Source organism: Haemorhous mexicanus, chromosome 8, assembly GCF_027477595.1.
Source record: "Haemorhous mexicanus isolate bHaeMex1 chromosome 8, bHaeMex1.pri, whole genome shotgun sequence".
Lineage (NCBI taxonomy): Eukaryota > Metazoa > Chordata > Aves > Passeriformes > Fringillidae > Haemorhous > Haemorhous mexicanus.
This window is the reverse complement of record NC_082348.1, coordinates 18,198,261-18,222,766: the sequence shown is the minus strand read 5'-3', so window position 1 is coordinate 18,222,766 and position 24,506 is coordinate 18,198,261. Positions and strand designations below refer to the sequence as shown.

At 37.3% G+C, this 24,506-nt stretch overlaps 1 protein-coding gene across 14 annotated transcripts in view; it reads right to left on the bottom strand.

Annotated features, from left to right (window-relative positions):
* SCN2A (sodium voltage-gated channel alpha subunit 2) overlaps positions 1–11,102 on the bottom strand; it is a 55,086-nt gene extending 43,984 nt beyond the window's left edge. For 7 of the 14 annotated variants that reach the window (XM_059852987.1, XM_059852985.1, XM_059852988.1 and 4 more), the window contains exons 1-6: positions 10,825–11,102; positions 7,658–7,776; positions 5,117–5,206; positions 3,375–3,503; positions 2,605–2,696; positions 1,435–1,707 (exon numbers count right to left, since the gene is read on the bottom strand). In XM_059852987.1, the coding sequence (XP_059708970.1) occupies positions 1,435–1,707; positions 2,605–2,696; positions 3,375–3,503; positions 5,117–5,206; positions 7,658–7,776; positions 10,825–11,091 (970 nt within the window). In that variant the 5' untranslated portion in view covers positions 11,092–11,102. Of the gene's footprint in view, positions 1–1,434; positions 1,708–2,604; positions 2,697–2,792; positions 2,885–3,374; positions 3,504–5,116; positions 5,207–7,657; positions 7,777–10,824 lie in introns of all 14 variants that reach the window. The other 7 variants (XM_059852986.1, XM_059852989.1, XM_059852994.1 and 4 more) reach the window with 2 other exon arrangements.
* Between the last annotated feature and the right edge of the window lie 13,404 nt (positions 11,103–24,506).

The window sequence follows — 24,506 nt, the reverse complement described above, 5'->3', positions numbered from 1 at the left end:
GCTTAAGGATCTCATAAAAAAACCCCATGCAAACAAAAAATGTAACAAAAAAAGAGGCAAAAAAACCAACAAGAAAAAAAAGCCAGACTAATTGGAAAGATTGAAAACAAGAAAAAAAAAATGAAAACAGGTATAGAAAATGCAAAATGGAAAATAGGATTGCTTGGCTTAGGAAGGACCAGAAATGCAGAGTATAAGAGTTTCTAAGCTGTATAAAGACTAATATAAAATAGTCCATGATTATCTTAGACCACAGCAGATGTACTAATATATTCAATCAGAAATTAGGAAAATGTAGGTCAGATATCTAGAAAAAAACCCCTTTCTATTTGTGTCACATAGTACCAGAAACAACTAAAGGGGAATGTGATGGAATCTGTTCTTCAGATGGCTTTAAGAACAGGTTATCATCCAAAAATTCTGCATGACATTTGTATATTTCAAGCATGCTGAGATGATAAGTATATTAAAAGATTATAAGGCAATGAGACTTGGATCTAAAAGCATTTAGTTTTTAAACTGAGGTTTCCTAACTTTCATTGATATAGTCACCAGTTAAAATATACATACAGACTTTATTAAAAACCTATTACACCTAATTATGAATACATTAAATATACTAAATACACTAAAATAAATAGAAGGGGCTGAGCAGATAAATGGGAGAGATTAACACTATTATGAAAGACAGAATAACAATCTACTATAGATATGTTCAGATTTGTTCTATGTGAATTTTAAAAGAAATTTTGTTAACACAGTACTAACATCAACTACCTGAAATGGTGGCAATATTACATTATGAGGTACAAAAGAGAAAAAAGTACTCATTTCTTGATTTTCCAAAGATAAGAAACAAATTAAAAGACAGAAATATGGAATCTAGTACTTATATTGCAAGAAAGAATCTTGGGGTCAATCAGCAGCATTCTCTTAAAGGCGTGTCTGTGCTGTGCAAGGGCGTGTGGTGCAAAGCCACTCACCCAACTCCAGAGAGAACAACAACTCCTTTAATTCTACCTTTACGTGCTCTGGCAGGATTCTTGGGCTAGCTGATGTTCAGACATGGGCTTATGAGACTGGGCACTATTTGGCACTAACCTAGCTGTTACATTTCAGACCCCATGTTAGGGCTGTCACACTATTTCAAGAGGCTTGAAGCTAGCATGGAAATTTCTGGTTTATGCTGCAATGTGATTTTACTCTAGAAGTCATATTCAGTGAAAGAAAAAGGTATTTTGCTACCCAGTATAATGTTATGAATGATAAATTATATAATGACTATGCTTTTATTTACCAGAGAGAAATGAGTGCTTTTATATTTCTTGGCCATATTACAGACTTTTAAAGGCAAGAGAAAGATACTGATGTTCTCAAATCTGATTAAATTAATACCAGAAGATCAATGCAGTAGATGATACAATTAACTCTTACTTTTGTCTTCGATGTATTCATCCCAGTTAAATATTGTCATTGTTGCATTAATAAATGTACCATTTTCACCTATGGAGCTATTAAAGATGGAAATAACAGTTGTTTCAAAAGTAGAATTGTCTGGAGGCCACTGCAGGCATTTGTTCCTCAGGTTGCCCATGAACAGCTGCAGCCCTATCAGTGCAAATACACTCAGACAAAACACAGTCAGGATCATCACATCTGAGAGCTTCTTCACAGACTGAATCAGGGCTCCTACAATCGTCTTCAGGCCTGCAAAGAGAAAAGATTTTTATTATGATGTTAAATAGATCCTAAACACACAAAATCATGTGACTTTTTTCCTGATAAAGATATCATGCAAAAAGACTAGTAATTTGTGACACAATAATTTTAAAGAAAAGCCTTATTATTTGGAAAGATGAATGAGAATATGTAAATTTATACTTATTTTATAGTGTTAAAAAATAAAAAGTAGATAATACCAAGCACATTGTTTATGCCAAAACAAGTGATTTTATTATTCATGCTATATCTCAACCCTACATAAAATAGCATTGTTTGCTTTTGCTGATGCTTCTTGCCCAAACCTTTCTTTAATGAACTTTTGCGATGTATTCTACATTAATGTAACCCCAGTGTAAAGACATTATATGTGCACATTGAAATGATATCATAATAATCTTGTTACAATATATGAGGGGTGATGGTTTGGAGAAGAAAGACATCTTTGGAACGATACTCCATGCATGGCCCATGCTATCCTTTAGAGTGTGTTTTATTTTTTTTTGGCATAACTTAAAACTGGATTAAGTTGCTATATCAAGTGCCTCCAATAAATGAGAAAATTTGCATCAGTATGAAAGCTTAAAATTAACTTATATTTAAAACATATAAAGGAAAGCTTGATGTCATAAGATGCAAATCACATAGGCTGTTTACTGCAAATATCTCATGCAAGAATTTGTTAAACTCAAAGGCTGATTTTTTTTTTTTTTTGAGAAGAAAATACAATTAATACAAGCATGAATCAATTTAATAAATTACATGTCTTGATTCCTGCTTTTTTGGTTTGTTGACAATGTGTAGCAAACAAGGCTTATGCTTTGAAAATGTGAGTACAGCCTTTGTAGAACAAAAGTCAGCCTCGGTGTTTAACCTCGCTCTCACCTGGAATGACTGATATTGTTTTCAAAGCTCGGAGAACTCTGAATGTTCTCAACGCTGAGACATTGCCCAGGTCCACAAACTCTGTCACATATCTGTAATAGGGGAGTTCACACACAAACACAATGACAGCACACAAATAACAGTTGGAGATACGAGGGGCCTAACACCTTACACCAACTACTTCTTACCTGGAATAACAGAAATAGTTTTCAAAGCTCTCAATACTCTGAAAGTTCGAAGAGCTGAAACATTGCCTAGGTTTACAAATTCTGTTACATACCTGTAGGATTAAATCACAATTACTCAGAATTGAGGCAGATTTTATTCTATTTGCTTGGGTCTTTGAGCAAGACCTTTTCACCGTTCACTGTATTTTGCCTGTGTTCTAAATATACTTCTGGTCATAAAATTAAATTAAGTTTTATCATAATAAACCACATTGACTTGATGTTTGAAAACTAATCTGGTCAGCTATTAGCAGGAAGTCAAAAGGATTCCTTTAATTCTGGTATGCAGAAAGGAGACAGGATATGAACAGTTCAGGGTGACGGCATTCACATTCCTAATGGGCTGGCACACCATGCTGGCCTCCGCAGCACATGCTTGGCTAGAAATACTAAAATGTGTAAAAGAGTAGAAGAAACATATTGAAACTGCAGGAAGTCCAGGCTCCAAATATTCTGGCTGACAAGATATGAGGCAATTTTTAGTCACTAATCTCATGCTACCAGAAAGATTTTTTATTAAAAAAAAATAAGTAGAAGACTTACGCGAATGTAATGACAGTGAAATCTAGCCAATTCCATGGGTCACGGAGAAACGTAAAATCTTCTAAACAGAAGCCCCTTGCAAGAATTTTAATAAGTGATTCAAAGGTATAAATTCCAGTGAATGTGTATCTGAGGAGAATATGCAAGACAGAGTTTATAGATCACGTTATTTTTGCAGTTTATGCCCTCTAGTTGTTTTATTCTCATTTTCTTCTCTTTAAGTAGCATAAGAAATAATGGCAGTTACAACCAACTTTAACATCTGCATAATTTATGCCATAAGAGTTATGAATTTACGATTAAAAGACTGATAATCCACATCTTTACTTCAACTTCTACATTTTATGCAATAAGACAGATGCAAAATTCCCTGTTGCTTCCTTGGTGCATTCATTTATGACGAGTCTGAATCCATGTTATAAAAAACCACACAGATGTATTATATTAGGATTTCAGAAGTTACTTTCAGGCTAAAATTCCTTTCTTCAATGTTTTTTTATGCTGAAATGTTGCTTACTCCCAACAGTTGGCAAGCGGCAACCCTCATGTCTTCATTGCTCTGTAACTGTGTTATGGAGTAGGTATATCCAGTACTTCACCTTCAGCAAGACAGATGTAGTACTGGAATCAAACAAGTGCAAGAACAACCAAAATTATTTGTGAATGCCAATAAAAAATGTAGTTGACATGTAAATTGAAAAGATATTTAATTCTGGCATTCTGAGTAATTTCAATCTTCTGTGTCCAAGTGATGTCATCCTGGAATTTAATTTAATTTATATCTTTAATGAAAAAGAATTCAAATTAAACTGCTCAAAAAGCTTACTCTTACTGAGCTAACCTGAAAATTTCCGATATGAAATTTTTTCATTCAATTACTAAAAAATTTATTTCCTGCAGAACTTTACTCCACAGATGAGGACATCTTTTGTAACTCTAAATGGCTCAATATACAGACATGAAGAAATATTCAAGCAACAAACCTTCATCATAAATATTTACTACATGCTAGGTATCCTGAATACATAGAGACACTGAACTCAAAATGAGAATGTCTTTGTTGACCTTAATAGCCCTATGGTGTTTTGATTTCTGAAGATTAAACAGGTATGGATCAGCCCAAGCAGTAAGGAATGTGAAAGCAGCAGCAGAAAGGAAGCACCAAGAACAGTGTTTCATGCTGTGGCCTGCAGCTTTGGAACTGTCATTATATAGCGACAGCTCGCAGCTAATTGGACCAATTAGCCAAGCAGTCATCATATTGCACCAATGATTAGCTAACCATTTCAATACATTTTTAATGGTTTATTTTGCATACAAGTTTTCCACTGCTAGATTGGTTTTGGTAAGAGAAAGCTGCAATGTGATCAACGCAGCCATCCATAAAATGATTCCTTTATCTGTAACAGTTATTGCAACAGAGATGAAAGATTGCATTTCCCTGCATTCATGCACAGATGTGATATAGAACACAATCAGAAATATTTATAATCCACTTTTTCTGTGGATTAGTTTTTCTTACATTTTCCTTCTAGTCCTGCCAACAGAGGAAGGACATTAAAGAACTTGTCATGACACAATTATATGTATTTAATGTTACAGCAAAGGAAGTAGCATCAGAATAGCTGTTGACAGGATATCCCAACAAGGTACCTGCTGCCAGTGGAAGCCACCCTAATATAATTTACAGCAGTTTATTTCTGATTATTGGATATTATTCAGAGAAAATCCATTTAACTTACTCTACATTCTTTGTCCAGTCTGGAGGGTTACTCATGGTCATAAATACGCAGTTGGTCAAAATAGTGCACATGATAAGCATGCTGAATAATGTAGGCTAAGAGTTAAGGAATGTAAGCCAGAAAAATTGATAAAAAGAGTATCAAATAACATACATAACAGACTTTGGTAGATTTTCACTATCAGGAGCCATCTATATCTCTACTGCTCTTTTAATAGCCAGGGCAAAGCCTTGAATATGTTCAAGCTTTCATTCCCCGCTTTATAGCTACAAGAGAACAGTCATATGCTAAACATTAGAAAATCTGAACTGTATTTTAAAAAGCACCGCAATTCTAAAATATTTTTTCTTATTGAACAGAAATGTCACCCTTTGAAGTATTAGCTTCTAATTTCATGGAATAACACAAAAAGTATTTCTTTTAGATGATCTAGAAAAATCTGATCTGCTTCATGCATTCAATGAAATGAAAAATACATTTTCTTCACCTTAATGTTTTATCATAAAATTAGGCATGTATCTACATTTTTCCTTATCACTATGATACACTGAAAGCTAGCTGCCACATAGTAGGAGAGAACATAGGGAAACCTTAGTGAGAAAATATAAATGCTGTTGGTAGGGAAAGGCACATGTGATTCTCAAAAAAATAAATCCAAATAGAATTCCAGAACAGGTTCATGTCACTCTAAATCTACAACCTTTTACTCTCAGAACTGCTGACATTCTTCTAATACAGAAAAAAACCACAACCATCAAAATGAAAACCATGCAGATGAACCACGAAACGCCCACATGATGGCACCAACACCTAAAGCTACACAGAGGACAAAGCTCGAATTTGAGAACAGCTGCAGGTTCATGTGGTGCTCCTAAATAGAAATCCAAATACAATGGGGTGAGAAGTACTGTGAGGTTCCCCTCGAAAACTTTTCTTTGCATGTCTGTGCTAATAAAAAAACCTTCAAGTGATAATGATACCTCTACCTTCTGAGCTGTCAAAAAACTGTGGCATTATATTCAACAATCCTTTGGGTTTTCTGCACAATGAATATATTTAAAATCCTTTACTGAGAACCTAGCTTCCCTTTATGTAAGTCACATATGAACAGAGCAAAAGAGAAATAAATATATTTTTTAAATATTAAAAACCCACGCTACAAGTGTTTCACCAGCCTGTACTTTACATAGGCTTTCAAAATCCTTTCTGATGAAATGTCCACTTGGAGATGCAGATCCTCACTATAGTTTCATTAGTGGAAAAATAACTATAATATACCTTACCATAAATTTAAACAACATGTTTTAGCATTCTGACTTTGGTGACTAGGTCTTCACCACCACCTCAGTCCAACAATCTTCTTATATTCCCCATAACTCAATATAATAATGTTTCAGAATATGGTAAAGAGTGTCATATAATTGAAAAATTATTATTTGTAGTGGCACCTGTAGCAAGAAATTTGAAAACAGGCTATGTAGTATCATGATTGTTTTGGAAGTTATTTGTAGGCTAGCCATTGATAACAATGTCTAACACATGGCAACCACTGTAATTGTCAGTCTTCCAGTATACCAAGACTGAAAAAAGTCCTTTCAAGGTTTAGTCTACATAATATTGGGATCCCTATATGCAATGCTAACCCAAAGCTACTTTCAGTGTGCTTATGTTAGATTTCTGCAAGTACTAGTGTGCAAACATTTGTATTTTTTCCTTATTAAGTAAGCTGGCTTTCTGAAGTCAATGACCTCATTCCTCGCATTGGTATTTGGGATCAGACCAGTGGGATGCCTACTATAGTCTGCTATTAAAACACTGAAAAAGACAAAATAATATTTAGGTAATTATAATAATTTCGCTTTTCAAATCTCTACCTGCAATGTGTAAATTTCATGACCTTCTTGAAGACTGAAATTAAAACATCAATAAGCTTACAAATGTATAATGCAATAATGATCAAGAAATAAAACAGACAGGTGGGATACATACAAGACTGAGAATGTATAACAGAACAAGAAATCTGAATTGTTTTCTGAATCTATCTTTCTGTAAGTGTTATCTGAATCAGAAAATGAAAAGGAACAATGATACCATATTTTCACTAAATACTCATGCAAGCACAGACCTGGGATCAAAGATTTGATTTTAATACACAGTGTCAGGGAAGAACTGAAAGTGTTCCGAGCAATATATCTGCAGTTTATGAAAAATGTGGAGGAGGGGAAAGATGAAAAAAAAGATGTGAAGATTACAGAAAAATGTAAGAGGGAAGGAAAAATTATGTGGGGGAAGAAAGAAGATACAGAAACTGTAAAGGACAATGACTGATTGTCTGGCTTCGGTATTACTATATTAGGATCCAGCAATGAACAGAAAGGAAAAAGGAGAATGAGAAAAAGAACAGAAGACAGAAATAGTAGAGAGAAGAGGGACAAAGCACTACCGATCACATTGATCCTGGGACATGTGCCAGAGAATGATTTAAATACTAAGTAACACCTCATTCATTACAGTTTTAGACTAACCACTTGAAAAGGATATGAATGTACCAAAATCTTAATAGCTATTTTTCTAAGAGGATTGAAAGGAGTTAACATGTACAGGGCAGAGGTGGCACTGAATCGGAATATTGCCTTCCCTTTATTTAATACTATAAAGGTCTGGAAAAAGAAAAAGAGAATGAAAAAATGCATTTAGAAGATAACAAATTACAAACCCTGAATCATTTTCATTTCATCATTAATCATATTTGGTCAATATGCTCTTTTTGCATTGACACAATCCCCTTGTCCAGTTCACACATTGTAGCCTCCAGCCAAATTACCATAAATACAATTAAATGAACACTTAAATGCATCTATAAAGAAATTATAAGTAATCCTGATATTGCTAGCTAGTAAACAGAGATAAGTATGAAAGTAATGTAGGCAACATTTGAAGAATTAGCATAGTTTTTGTACCGTACAATATATACACTGAGGTGTGCAACTGTGACCACAATGAGAGCCATTAAAACTTCAACTTCAATCTCTAAATCAAATAACCAGCATAAATTGTCAAATCAAAGTACTAAAACAAAAGTAACTCAAAGTGATCTAAGTTTCAAGTGATCATGAAAATATGGAAATCAAGAGGGTTCAATAACCATTTTTGAGCATAACACTAATGTACTTAATTTTTGCTGTACTCTACAAGTAATGTATTACTCCCCTTTTCAAGTACTGCTTGTGATAGTTCTGTACCTGCAAATCTATTTTCCTTGTCAAACTTTACTTTCACCTAATACAGAATTCATTCTATTCACTGTATCCAGGTATGTTCACTCTCTCCACAGTTTCAGCAATGACTCATGTATATTATCAACATTAAAAAAAAAAAATTAAATGTAGCAATGCTTTTAAAATGCAAGCAATAAAGAATAAAACCTGTAAGATTTTTTTTTAATGATGTTGATTCCCACACCTCTGGGGAAAGTCCTGTTTATTTCCATAATGTCTTCTTTCTACACATGGATGACTTTCATGCTTTTGAACGGAAATGGATCTAGATAGCATTGTGGCAGTCCTAGGAAGCCCAAGGGGCACATAAGCCATGCAGACCTGGAACACTGCCAGCAGCCATGATCTAACTCAACTGAAATCAGAGGGTAGCATTTGTCAAGATTATGCTCTACTTTCTGAGCAGGTGGGGCAAATAGAGCAGCTGAAACCAGAATGCCTCCCCTGCCTAAAATAATAAATTATAAATTATAAAAATCAGTGGTTCCAAACTTAACATGTTTGCATTCTCCCATACTTAGTGATTCTCAAGCTGTACTCTGATCTTTTATTGTACCAGAGTCTGTAACATGCTATGAAGACTTTTCAACTCTCTTCCTGTTAGTCCTGGAGTTAATGAAAACAGGACTTCTAATAACCATAGCTCTTATGTTTTCTGTTCCCTTTACTCTGCCAAACCTTTGATGAAGGAGCATTTGTGTTATGCTGACTCATCAAGTTACACTAAAAAATGAAAATGGAGCCTCACCCAAAAAATGATGTTCAAAAATATGCAAAGAACTCTAGGAAAATAATAGGAGAAATTATGATTACAACATACAGCTTGAAGTCTTGCTTTGCCTACTGGAAACCACAATGCTTTTGGAAAAGATGACAACTGCTATGCATTTCTCAATCAGGAACAAGCAATTCAGCAGGATTTTACTTCTCATCCACACTTAATTGCAGAGTGACTCTTCTAGTTTGCAAAGCATGATGATACATCCTCTAACTTTAGAATTTCTGGCATTGAATTTAGATTTTACTACTACAGAATGTGGAAAGAATTAAGGAAAGGAATCGGTACTTTGACCCAAATTCTACTTGCCTTCCAGACTTCAACAGGGTAAATCACTTGAGTAAAGGGAGAAAAACATGATAATTAATTGAAAACCTTGTTTTCAGATTTAACTCATGATTCTCCATACATTAATTCAGTTTTAGAAATCCTGCAATGAACACTTAAAGCACAATTGATTTTTTTTGAGCTATTTTGCTTAGTTACTCATGGTATGCCTATATTGCTATTATTTCAACATATTACTGATGAGGCATACCCCTAATTCCTGCAGGAAATATCTTCATTTGCATTTTTTCTCTTAGTCTGAGTTTGAATCATAACCATTCTTGGAATCTTTCTTCATTTTTCTTTGAAGCCGTTTCTTCACTTTCATGGTTTTGTTTTTTAATTCACTTGTTTTTGTTAGCTAGCTAGTTTCCACAGGAAAGAAAAGAAAGCAGGAGAAAAAAATTATGAAAACAAGGGGAAAAAAAAAATTTCTTCTTTACTAGTAGAATAATGAGACTGCAATACGTATGCTGCCAAAATCAAAGGGACTGAAAATCTGGAGGAAACCCAAGGCCATCTGGACACTAGTCTAAAGTTCAACACTTTTGTGCTGGCCACAGCAGTTGTTGTTACTTTAAATCAAAGCAAATATGTGGATTGTTTTGCTTTTTTTTTTTAAGTAACATCTCCATAAAAATAATTTTTTAATTATGTAACATTCTGTCAACACTCCAAGTGCAATTGCTACTTCTGCTTTATTTATGTCCCTCTTGTGAACACCTCCTCTTTGAAAACAATCCTAGTACAAAATAGAACTGGATAAGAAAATTTTTTCACCCAGACTAAGTTGGACATATGATGCCTCTACAGAGTAAATATGGATCAGGATCATCATCATATCCTGAGAAAATACCTTTACTTCCCTATCCTTCCCAGTCCCAAGAGAATGCAACCTAAACTTTTCACAACAGTGAAGAAATCTAGAAGGAGGATGTGTAGCTACCTTTGAGACGGATTTCATATTGAAGACTAGCTCCTTTCACAACTATAACATAGCAATTAGTAATTATTCTAAAGATAAGCCCTGTGCTACTACTTCAATTCTCCTGTGTGTAAAACACTGAAAGTTACAGGTTTTAATAAAATGCCAGGTTTATTTTAAAAAAATTAAATAAATAAGTGCATCTCTACTTATCTATAAGGTCCCACAAGCATTAACAATTTCTGTTCTTAAGAGTGGAGATTTCTGCCAATCCCATCAGCTGTAGTGGGAAATTATTATATGGAAGCTCTAGGTCAAAAATAATAGAAATACTATGTCTTTGAAGGGTTATTTGTTATTTATTTTTCTTAAAGTCTGATGGAAATACTTTTACACTCACTTTTTTATTGATATAATATGGGTCCAGGTCTTCCAAGGGCTCGGACACCATTCCTGGAGGTATGTCACCGTAAATAAATGGCAGGGTCTTTCCTGCCTCCAAGTCACTGTTTGGCTTCGGGCCATCTTCATCATCATCATCTTTGCGCTCTTGTTTGGATTTTTTAGCTTTCTCTTCATTGATACGCTGTTCAATAGCTGCAAGGGATTCTCTTGTGAAGTAGCGGAAGCTGTCGGGTCCTGGTGGTACCAGCACTGATTGTGCCATCTTTTCATCCTGCACCTCTTAATTACTGTTTAGCCCCTCTCACAAAAAAAGTGCTAAAAAAAAAAATCAAAAAAAAAACAACAGAAAAAATTTAGAACACAGTTACCAGCAATGTAAAGCAATTTACCATCACAGAACATCTTCTTAAATTCAGTAATTATCACCCATGGGGAGGCTGCCGTGAAATGAATTTTTAAATTTGGTTTTATTTCAAGACAAACCATTTTTCTTTGCAGCTTGCCTCTTACAGTTGTCTCAGAGGTATCAATCCTTAAAGCATTTAGTTTAAAATTCACTTAGTGCTTGCACCAATGGATTGTCAATTTACAGGCTGATAAAAAAAGTCACATACAATACAATAACATCTTTTGCCTTTATCAAGGGTAATGTTATTCATTCCCATGAATAAAGAGGAGATATTTTGAACTACATTCAGCATGAGGAATCAACAGTTTTGAAGTATTTGGTTCAATGTTGAGTGAGACTCCAGACAATGTAACTCCTTATTACCTTGAAAGCTGCATCTTGGACCAGTCCTCCCCCTAGGTATATGGACCAGAAATGACTCTTAGAATCCACTATTGCCACATAAGGCCATAAGGATCAGTTGAAAACAATACAAGATGCTCCTTCTCTTTGAGTACAAATATGCTGCCTTTGCTGAACTGCCAGCTCAGGAAACAAGGTTCAGGCATAAGCACCTGTATTCAGATCCCCTGCCTGGCAACACACTGTGCACTGGAAGAATTGCTGAATTAAACAAAACTGATTTTTAATCACTACATCCTGCACTTAGATCTTTTATGTCTGATATCATATCAAATATATATATATATATATATATTTCACAAATTTCACCAGCAAGAGCAGAACCATCTCTTCTTAATGAAGAAAAGGCAGGCAGTTCAGTTAAAAAGAATAGTGGAAAATATTTCCAGTGCAAATACTTTGATCTGAAACTGCAAACAGGCTATCTGCTGTAGCCTACAAGAATTTTCCTCAAGTATCCTTCTGAGTAAACACATTAAAAATATAGCAAATGCAATAAAATAACAAATTCTGAGTAAGACAATATACCCAGAAACAATAATCAGATTAAAATGATACAAAAGTTTGAATACAACCAGCCTGATCCTATTTTACTGTCTCAGCACACATACTCTGGCACAGCCGCAACAAATTAATATTTTTAAAGGCTGTTAAATAAGCTGCAACATGATGCTTTCTCCTCCTTTTCAACCATATGCACATAGCCACTTACACCTACACACTTCACACAAATCCCAACTCCTGCAGGTCTCCCTGTGAGCATGCTCTTCCACTGCAGGCAAATGCACCTGGTGCATTCTGTCATGGACGGTCTGTACCAAAGCTGCACTGACTACCAGCAGCAGAAAGGTTCACTAGGAAAATGAAAGTGGTCCTACAGCAGAATCCTGTTAGATTTTATTTCTAATTACAGAAGGGGAAAAAAAAAAGCATAATTCTGTTTTAATACTGCAGGAAACAATTAAAAATTCATTACCAGTGAAGAATCTTGCAGTTATGTGGGCTTGGAATGGCACCAGGGAAGACTGCAGTTAAAATTCCATCATGCCTTTTCCCTTTTTTTTTTTTTTTTTTTTTTTTTTTTTTTTTTTTTTTTTTTTTAATTCTCCTTTTACAGACCACACCTAACTTCCTGCTGAAGGATCCTGGTTATTGAAGTAAAGTCTGGCATTTCCTGTGTGAGCCTACTAAGTGCTGTAACTCTTATTGCCAGTAGATGGTACTGATATATACTCAAAAATTCTCAGAAATGGTAAAGAATTTTTGCATGCTTGAACACTTGCTTAAACTGAGACTCTTGTACTAAAATATATGATTTTATATAACCAGTCAAGTCTCAAGATTCTCAAAAATTCTTTTGAATACATAGCAGCCACTGCTGATGTGACCATAGCTTTTAAAACTGTGAAGGTGAGAAAGAAAGAAAGTAGGAGGGATAGCAAAGCAAGAGAAATCAAAAAATGGAGGTTACACAGGCAGAGTATAACCTAAGCAATTGCTGAAACTGTATTATCAGCAGTCTGGATTATTTTAAACTGCAGGTTGTGCAAATATTCTAAAATAAATGCATACAATATGCTCACTGTGCATTCTTTCTAAATGCAGATCAGCCAGCAAAGGGAGGCAAGGAGGGCACTTCTGAGTGTTCACTGCAGCAGCGAGTTCCTGTACAGAAGTCATCTATTCTTGCTCCCTGCTGCAGCAGGTGGTTGGGAGCACTGTAAGCCACTCTCGGAGGCAATCAGTGAAACACCCCCTTCGGGCCCCCCTCCACCAAAACACCATCCTACTTCTTTCCACTCTACTGCATACTCTGTATTTTCCATGCTTACCAATTATTGTACTTTTTCCTCCTGCTGCACCAATAAAACTTTTCTATCTCTCTCCTACCTCACCATCAACCTTCTGCCCTTCCCTCCTTCTTTAACACATACACAAATCTCTTCCAAACTTTTCAAGCAGTCATTTACTCTCTACTGTCTCCTTTCCTTCAGCCACAAAGAGGAAAAAAAAAAAAAAGTGTGAAAACTAATAAAAAGCAAAAGGTCAATCTGAAGTGAGAGATGTTGGAGAAGGAATTAACAGAGTGGCTGAAGAAACATCACTGTGGCCTTGAAAAACAGACAGTGAAAAGAGGGGGGAATATTGATAATTTTTTCCTTTTGTGATTGTGGTGAGAAAATGAAGAGTTTGACTTGTTCAAAAGAAGATTTTTGAAATTTTCAGCAACTAAAACAAAATGTGCCAAATGAAAAATTTATAATTGAACCACATCAAAAGTATTGATTTGGTTTTGTTTCATTTAAATATTACACAATATTTTAAAATAATGTTAAAATATTTTAAAATAATGTAGAAAAGTGTTTAATTTGATAGGGTTTTCTATTTTCATAGATGATTCAAAGAAATCAACAAAGAGTTTACAAATCATTCCATGTAACCAATTTTTTGGTTAAGAAGCTTTGGATGAAAATTTCTGGCTGTCTCTAATTAGGACTAGAGTTTACTTGTGGCTGTTTTGAAGTCTCAGAATAGGAGGATTGTGAGGCAGCACATATCCACAGGAGGAGTAGAAGAGCTTCTTACTACAAAAGCATTTTGATTATTTGTTTGTATGGATAGGCAACTGCTTGTATAAAAGTTCCGGTAAACCAAGTACCTGAAAAGCTAGGCTAATTCACACAACATGGAAAAGGTGCCTCATTCTTCCATTAATAGTATAATAGGTGAAAGCATCTGATTATTTGTTTCTTATTGTAAGGGTATGAAATTAGAGATCTCATTTTGATTCCACCAGTGCTATCTACAAGCACAGTGTGAGAAAGGACAGCAAAAAGAGAAGACAAAAAGGAAATAGCCAGGGGGCATTGTATCCCATTGCCTTAGAGGCTTGGGTCTACAATCTTACTAGGCTGTAGGGAAAAATGAACAAGTATTTTGGAGAGACAGACTACACAGGAAATGCAATATCAGCTTTGCAGTCTAAAAGAAAACTATATATACTTCTAAAGAGGAGACAACAGTAATACATCTAGAGAAACTTCTAACAATCCTTAAAACATATTAGATATTACACATAGCTATAGTAAATCTAACAGATAAAATTATTAGAGATAGAAAGGGAAAATTATTAAATCAAATAGCAAATATCAATGAAAACTCAATTCAACATAGCCCATGTTTAAGAACTATTGTGTGAACATGGTAAAAAACTTGCCTAAAACATAAAAATGAAATAAGAATAGCAATTCTGGTAATAAGTCATTCCAACTGCTGTCTAGCTTCCCACCTAGAGCCACGGGTACATTTTATGAACGGTTTTATCACTGACAGTATCCATCTTCCCTCTACTGTGGCATGTGTGAAAGCTTGAAATGGACCTTGTCATTTACTCATCTGGTAAAACACAAGGCCCACAGTGAGGGTAGAGATGAAGAAGTGTTCAGTGTCTTATGTAAAGAAACTCTAGGGTGAATTATTTTTGACAGGACAGGGCCAAGAGAAACCTCAAAATCTTTTCCTGACATCCATTTAGAGACAATACTGGTTAATAAAATTAGAAGAAAAATAGATCACCAGTTTTTTCCTCAGAAATGTGTAAAAACTGTCTCTGTTCAATGGCAAAGCAAAGCATTAAAATGCACAACTGGCAACTGGCCATCATTCTCTGTGGTTCTGTGATCATTTTACTCTCCAGCTGTGTGTCCCTGTACTATATTAGATTGTCCCTAATTGCATGACTTTTCATTTATCGTTCTGAATTTCATCTCGTTCCACTAACACCAGTCATCAAGCTCATCTAGTCCTCTCTGTAAAATAGCTTGCTCAATCTTTGACGACGCCTTACAACTTTGTGATAGGAGCAAATTACATTGGCATATTTCCATTTCTTCGCTGAAACAATAAACTTGAAATAAAATCTGTCCCAAAATTAAAACAGTGGCAAGCAACTTTGACCAAAGTGTAGGTTACTGTGATACTTGCTGTAGTTTGCAAAATAGTTTAATACCACTCTAAGGCCTTTAATCTTAAAAAAAAACTAACACCATTAATTTTATCTCTAAAATAAAATAGTATTTTAATTGAAAGAGTAAAAGACACATAAGCAGAGCTTTTTCTTGTTGTAAATAGTATCCATTTAATCAAATACATTGAATCTAAAGAATTCCTGTCCTCTTCCTCCCATGATACTTACAATTCTTACTATACTACTAAATTAATCACGGTGATCTAGGTAACTGAAAAGCATGTTTGCTGGCTTTGAGATGACATGAAACTGGGAGGGCTACAAGTAAACTGGAGGATAGTATTAGAATTTAAAATGTCCTGACAAACAACAAAATGGGCTCAAAAAGTGATTGAAGAAATATAAGTTCTACATTTTATACTTAGACAATACAGAAAGAATTCAGACCACAGAAATAAAACATCCAAGGAAATGTAGGATCCAAGAGACCGTACATCTGAAAGCTTCCAGGGAGATGTAAAATTTGAGCTCTTTCTGTCTTAATTTTACATTGAAAAGATCAATTGAAGACACAATTACTGTCTTTATACATCCAAAAAGCTTTTCCAAGGAAGGAAAGGAATTTGTTTTCTTTTTATCTAACATACAGATAAAGAGGTTGCTGCATTTAACTGCAGCAAGAGGGTTTGTTAGGAAAACTTTTTACCAGTGAAAAAAGGGAATTAACAGAGTAGATATATGACAATTTTTCAAGGACTTTAAGAAAAGCTAGACCTCAGAAGAAAAAGATCAATAGTGAGTGTGAGTGTTGTAGCAAAACTGATCAGGATGAGAATCAAGAAACTTGTACCAGGCCTTCACTGTTTTAGGGTCTTAATAAGTGCTGGTTTCTCATTGTTTTGTGCTGCTTCATCTGTTATGTTTCTCCCCAGGCCTAAAGGAAGCTGTCAGCACTCCACGGAACTGCATGAAAGATTGCGTAACGTGGGATTGCCCCGTTGGAAGGTGGAAGGTTTAGAGCTGCTGCAGTACCTCTGCTAAGATTTATGTTTTCACTGCTTCACTGCTGAAATTAGACAGCAAATAAACATCAGTCCTCCTGTGCTTGAGGTTTGTGAGCCTCATACAATGCTCCACTGTCTGTTCAGTAGCCACAGCTGAGACGGAGGTCCCTTCACACAATGTCGATGTACTGAAATGTGCACTTTGAACAGTAGGTGTTGCAGCAAAACAAATCTTTCCAAATGGCTCTACAAGAGCTATATAAAAACACAGCTTCCTACACATTTTCAACATTTTAGATGGATGTACAACTAGCAAGTCACCTTTGAAAATGCAGTTACTTGAAACCTTAAGCCAATATGAGATAACTCTGTCAGAAAGGACAGAAGCATTTTCCACCCACTCTTACCCTGCTCATTTCCCACTGTGTTGGCCTGAGCTTTTCTGCACCTCTGTATTTTAGCCAGATCAGCCCACTAGTCTGGCTGAAAACTGTAAATAACTGGGCAGATTTGAGAAAAATCAAAGAGCTGATCCATCACACTTCAGAAAAGGAATTATGAGTCTTAATGTCTCGAGATGTCCTCTCCCTTTAGAGTGAAAAGGACCAGCTGGACACCTTCAGTGTCTTCCAAATTGTAGTGTTTCACCTAAGTGCAAGCTCAAAAGGCTTAAGGCACCAGAGTATGAACGAATGGATCTCCAGAGCTTGAACAATGGAGCAAAACAAGGCCCTAACAAATATTGGCACAGATCCTGTACCTGGTGTAGAACCCATAGAAGTGGAACAAAAAGGCAAAAAGAGTCATTAAAATGCCTAAATGCTAGCAAATCTAAGGATCAACAAATTAGGCTACCATTGAGTTACAGCAGCCTCAGGATTGCTCTTCCAAGATCAGCAAGTGACCTGGATCACCTGTTTCTTTTCAACACAGACATCAGAACAGCACTCTAAGAAAAATGTGCAGCAAGGATCATATAATGTGAAAACAGATATACAAAGATCCATATTGGGAAAGTTTGGGGGTGCTTCAAATCAATTTTCTTACTCTCTTTAAAACTTATTTCAGGAAACTATCCATAGGTCTCTGGCAAGATGTACTTCAAAGAATTATAAAAAAAAATTGGTAAAAATCAGTTAATTGTTATCTTTAATTACTGTTATTGGTAAATAATTGGAAATTACTTACATTTGTTAAAGTTAATCCATTTTCCTCTTTTATCAGAAATGGCCTTTGAAAAATTGCTGATTTTCAATCAAATGTCAGCGCATGAACAAAAAAGCTACTTGTCTTTCCAGATGAGAGGCCCTTAAATCCTTCATTCTAGTATTAGACAATCTGGACTTTTCACTTGATGAAAACACCGTTCTTAACTTTTTTATTTAATACAGTGAGATAGGCTTCCTGCCAGACTGTAATGATCTCCTCCACTGCCCCTTGACCACAGGAAAAAACTAAGGCTGATTTAAATCCAAGAAAGGTTCAAAACAACAGTTCAAGTTTCCCTTGACAAAAAGAGAAATACTGTCTCCAAATCAAACAGCAATGTGGGAAGACAATACAAGAGTATTCACCAAATCCCTAATGAAGCTGATTAAGTGATTACAGCTTTTCAGCGATCTAGCTGCAGTGGGCTCTTCAAATCAATCTTTGCCCTGATATGCATCGTGAGAAACTATCCCCACAAGTAGAGTCTTGTGTTTCAGGCTAGAGATATATCCATTTTTAGTGTGTGTGGGGAGAGTGAATATACAATTCAAAGATGTAATGATAACAGAAGTGCCATATGTATGGGATGAGCTAGATATTTCCAGATGCCAGAATAGGAGAATGTGCTGACTACTAATGCTGTTAATAAAACATGCTGTGATTTCTTTCCTGACAAACCAGAACTCAGAATTTAGCATTCCCAGTATGGGCATTATGCAAAGATGTTTAGAATGAAATCTCCAATTAATCTTAACTACAGCATGGCTGCAGAAAATTCATATATAATTTATATCCCTCTGGATACAAGGCAGTAGGTAGTTGGGAGATTCTAACATGCCCCAAAAATCTGTCTAGAAGTTTTGGATGAACAACATAAACCATTATTGTGAACCTACTGACAAATGATTGTGGGAAATACTCTGTGATTCTACTTTTATAGCCTCTTACTGTATTCTGTTGCAAACACAACCTATGAATAAGCCTGTGCCTTCTCAGTTATCGCTTACGTAAGGCCAGGCCAGGCTCCGACAGGGAAGCCGGGCGAAGCTTCCCTCGAGCCAGGGACAAAGGGGCACGGACCGAGCCCTCCATCTCCATGTCCATGAGCTGCCGCGAGCAGCCTCCACTTCCCTGCAAAACATTTCCACCCGCTCCGTGTAAGCCGGCAGCGCCGACAGGGCGGGCGCTGCGGCGAGCCGGGAGCAGGCGGGAAGAAGGCAGAGCAGTAAGGCAGGGGAAGCAGGGCGGAGCCCGCCGGGCGCCACCGCCCAGCCCACCCCGCCGGCGGGCGCCGCAGGTGCGGCAGTCGAGCCGCCGCCCTGAGCCTCGGCACCTGCCGTCGGCACAGCGAGGGGAGACGGACAGCCCGGTGTGGCTGGAAGCGCCGAGGCCGAGTGAAAAGGCGGCCGGGGAGCGGCCGGGCTCCGCAATGGCGCGGCGCCCGGGGGAGGTTGCCAAGCAACCGGTCCGGCGGCTGCGGCACCGCGCTGCGCGGGGGGAGCGCCGCCGCCCGCGGGCCCGGAGACTCCCGCAAAGCCTCCTCTGCCACACGGCCTGCTCCGCAGGGACAGCTGCCCCCGGCAGCTTCAGCCGGGCCCAGTCACACGGGAGCAGCAGGAGGGGCGGGAAGGAGCAGGTGTTTCGGGCAGATAACGGCAGGAGAAGCAGAAGTGGAGGGGGTTGCTGAGGGGAACCCGCCCTTCAGAGCCGCCGGCGAGGGACAGCGGAGCCCCGCCGGGCGAGGTCCCTCCCCGCCGTCCCAAGAGCCGAGCTGAGCAGCGATGGAGCCAAATTCAGGCATTACCATCAGGGCGGGAAGAAACCGGGGGATCACCATCCCTCCTTCAGTTAGATTTGCGTGCCGTCTGTATTGGATACAGAGTCAGCCATGCTGCCTACTGCCTGCAGCCAGCCAATTCGCCTGCTCCGGGTGGGCGGGTGTGTTGTGGGGCTTTTTTAAGTAGGAAACGGTGACTGTAAAACCATAGAAACGGACCTGGGGAGTGGGGTGCTGGGACAGTTTTTACATCATCTCCACTCATTTCAAGCTGTTGGTATATTTTTGATAAAAAAATTAACCTCATCCACTACATGCCAAAACCCTGAGTTTTAACTTGGTATATGTGAGAGGACGTGAGGGTGTGCATGTCCAATTTGTAACTTTGCAAATTAAAGAGAACCTGGATCTGAACGGAGCATTTTCTAAATAGGCTTGCATATGCAAAAGTAGCTGACTAGTGACAAACAAAACTGCCTGTTGAGAAACTTCCAAACCCAAAACACAATAGGCCCAGAAAGCATGAGGACCATCCCACATGGGGAAACAAATATCTCCAAGGATAACAGATGAGAATTTCTCCCCCGGGAACTGTACTGACGCTGACAGGCTCCCTGCAGCTGCACAGCACCAGCTGCCAAAGGGGCTCCTGCAGGAGTTAATGCAGCTTGAAAGAAGCATTAACTCCCTGGATATCTATCAACCTTCAAGGGCAGGATGCCACAAAATGTTTCCTCATAAGCACTACTCATGCCCCTACTATGTAGCTGCACCTGGAAACGTATCAAGGTCTCTAAAGGGGATAGAATCACATGCACAAAAAAGCACAACTACACAGCACAACTTCCTTTCTCATTCACGGTCCCCACCAGATTCCCTTTGCCGCTGGAATGGAAGAGTTGGCTTTGTTTCAGTAAAGTGCCACTTCAAATAAACTAGAAGCAAAGTGGTTTCAGTGATTCTGGAAATTAAGTCACAGATGAGGTCCCATATTTACTTTTAAATATTCTTTTAGTCTTATGATGGTTTATGGTTAGCAGTTCTTACTATATCCTTAGGGACGGAGTGCAGATGGGTCCAAGCCAGCTACTAGTTACAAGTTGTGATGTCTCATGCTAATTGCAGATGGGGCTGATGGTACTGTATATTATACTGAGATACTTGACATTGACCTATCCAGTTTTCCTTTTTTTTTTTTTTTTTTTTTTTTTTTAATTCTTCCCCCCTTGTTCAGTTATGCCAGACTTGAAGTGCTGGGGCTAAAATTTTACATTTTTGCCTCAGACCAATATTTGGAGGGAAGCTTCAACTCAAACGAAACTATTTCTAAGAAAAAGGAAATGTATTTATATTTACCCTTAAAATTTTATAGCTACCATTTTTCAAGGCATGAATAAGTCACATTCTGAGTTTGGGATATTTTCTTTTGGAATAGTATCTATAATACTTGCCTAGAGTTGAAAATTTTTGAAAAATTAGTTTGCATGTATTTGAAAGAACACCCCAGAGATTTAAAAGTGTGAATTACAGGGATAATGCAATTTTCTGTTAATGTTTCATTGTCCATCTGAGAGCATTTTCCTTCAACTGAAGTCTGTCTTTGTGGACTCTGCTGACCCAGGAGTGGGAATGCTTTCATCCTTTTGTTCTAGATCATTTTGTATGCTCATTATTAAAGAAACCAAACCAAACAAATGAGAGAAAAAACCCCATAAAATCCCAGAAGGAAATATAGAAGGAAAAGTGGGCATTTAGGAGAAAAGGGAGACATATCTCAGACTGAAGATCGGCAGCATAAGAAACCTCCAGGGAAATGATACGTGTATGAACTGTCTGCCTGGATAAAGCAACTGTCTCCAAATTGGCTGCAGTAGTCCTGCAGGCTGGTTGCAGAGATGTGAAAAACTCAAAGACTTGTAGATTATTATGATCAAGAAGTTCATCTAGTTTGATCAATTTCAGTACAAAGGAGACCAGCCTGGGGAACAGAAGCAGGGGAGGAAGCAGTATAATGGAGAAAGCAGACACAGGACAAAGCAAAAAAGCTTAGGATGAATGGGCAAGAGAGGGAATAAAAACCTGAGATAACTGGACTGGAATTAGTTGGAAGGATGGACAAAAAAATGTGAAAATGAGGTTATAAATGTGACAGGAGCTCTGTGAAGTATGTGTAAACAGGTATTCAATAACTCATTCATATATGTATCAACACAGTCTCCCTAAAATTGTGTACAAACACGCCCATAAAAAGCCCCTATCACTGTAGGAAGCAGGACTGAAATGACAGCATAGAATTGAGGTCTGCTTTAGTTTTGGTGCATTTGCCAGTAGATACTGTAATGCAATGTTCACTGTCTGATGTAGTATACAATATGGATGAGCTCTTAAAAGCAGTGAGATTTGTTTTGGAGGAGACTTCCTTGATTCATTGGTGCTGCACAGGGATCAGGAGAAGTGACTAGTGGGAAGGGGAAAAGAAGGATGATAACTCTATGTTCTTCATGTAAGGCCGGTGTGCTGTCTTAGAGAACTGGCCATGCCACAAGTAGGGTTTGCCTTCTCTGGCATTGGATGCCTGTATCTGTTGGCATCTGCATCTAAGCCAATCTGAACTCCTTTCATATTTCTGGAGAAAAATAGTCTTGTAAAAGGCAATTCTTCTGACCTGTTTCAGATATCTACCTTAAGATGAGGCAAGTTGTGCCCTAGAAGTGCCTGTCTCTCTGGACTGACTAGAAGGGGCAAGAGATGAGTACTCAGTACTGCCTGATGGCAGGCAATTCACTCAAACTGCTGTTTTCACAGGTGACTACAAATCATATGTGTGATTTCTAGAATGTAAAGACAGCCTTACTTCAGTGTTCCACAGCTGATTGCTTAATTCTGCCACTTACTAGCACACTTTTAATGTGATTTTTTAAAGTGTGAAATATTTAGTAGATCCTTTTACTTCCACACCTCCTTACTAAATATCAGCCACTTATTTTGCACCTATTACCATTGTTCCCATTTTGTGTTTTAAGAAGCAGAACCACGTGTGGTTTGGGAACCAGAATGACATATGAAAATATATGGGGGTCTGCATTCTGATACACATTGACAGACACGGGGGAAATTGAATATTCCTGTTGTAGTACTCAACAATATGTATTAATTACTGTAATTTAAATAACTATTATGTTCTGCCAACTGTCCAAAGCTTCACACTACAGGCATCTCTACAACTGAGTAACTATGTATTTTAAATGAAGATGTCATCAGTGGGAGACACAGAAGACTGGATGTGTATTCAAAATTTGGCAACCAAAAGGGAAAAATTAAACCAAACAGCATGATATTAGACCCTGTGATGAGTTATATGGTTGTTGATTTGTGCAGAACACAGCCAAATAGTTATATACGATTTTCCAGACCATCATACAGGAGCTGTTAGAAAGCTTTAGAGCTGCCCCTTCATCCCCTCCATGTCCCATGCAAAGGCAGAGAGCAAATATCATCACTACTCCCCAGTGACTTGACCAGCACGCTTGTTTCCCTGGGTAATGAAAAGCTCAGTCAGATATATAACATTAAAAAGCATTAAACAAGTCTCTATTAAATTTAGAAGATTTTTTTTTTTTTGCTCTGAAAGGAAACAGAGTAGTTAATTGGCCCACAATTAAATAGAAATGCCATTTAAAAAATCCTGAAATGGTTTGCCAGGCCCAGTTTCTGTTTGCCTTTTATAGTGTTCTCAAAACCTGTCATATCAAGACATAAACTGAAAATATTCTGAACACTATGAAAACCTCTTTATGGATCAATTTATTCTGAGGGACAAAGTGCCTATGGCCAACACATGCAGTTAAGTAAGAGCAGGAAGGTAGTATCACTATTCCATGAAGAAACTTGAAAGGCCTGAGGGAGCAATGCAGATTCATAAGTGCAGGATCAGAGGGAATGGTTATGAGTGCTTATTCTGACATTCTGCCCAGCGTGGATTATGTCAGTCCCCTGACTTAGAAAGAATCTCAGCTGAAACACACCAAATTCATGAGAAATACTTAGTAAGTTGTCTTATGGCAAAGTATTATTGCAATAACACGGGTGCCTTGTTTCATACTTGGACATCACTTTCCTGGATAGTGATGTTAGGAAAAAAAGGAGAAGTGCCACAGAAGTATGGAAATGTGCCAGAAATGGAAAGTTGAATACTTACATCATATATCTGTCCAAAACTAATTTTTTATAGCTCCTGATTGTTTTCATAAGAGGGAGAAAACAATTAACAGCTTTAAAGTTCAGTCACTTTTTTTTAAAAAAAATGCAGATTAAGTTTCAAGGTAACTTTATTAAAAAAAAGGAGTGGAGGCTTGCTCATTATAATATTGTATAACTATAGGGAAAAGAAGGATTGCTGAGAACAATCTACAAAATTCTAGGCTAAAATAAAACTGCAGCCAATTGTAACTGGACTATTTGAAACCGAAATTTGTTCAGTGGAATTTGATAATTTTTTCCCAGTTCAGAATAATTTCCTAAATGTATGGGGTTTTTTTATATACTCAATTTGCGTTTGTTGGTACGTGTGAATAAAACAACAGAGCAGATGTTGAAAACCTCCTCAGGAGAGTTTTTCCATTCCCACTATGTTTGAGCCAGCAAAACAGGTTCTGATTAGAGGGAATACAGGAGCTCCCCAAAGAGTTCTTAGAAGCATTCCTTGCTTACAGCATCACCTGCAACTTGGAGCTGTACTGCTGCAAGGACGTTTTCCCACAGGAGCCTTGCACACCACACTGCTTATTTCCATACAGAAACATGGATACACAAGTCAATATTTCCTTTACAATGTATTCAACTTTTTTTTCATATAAACTCAATTTGTATACCCTTCTAAAATTTCTCTTTCCTCCACCCTACATTTGGC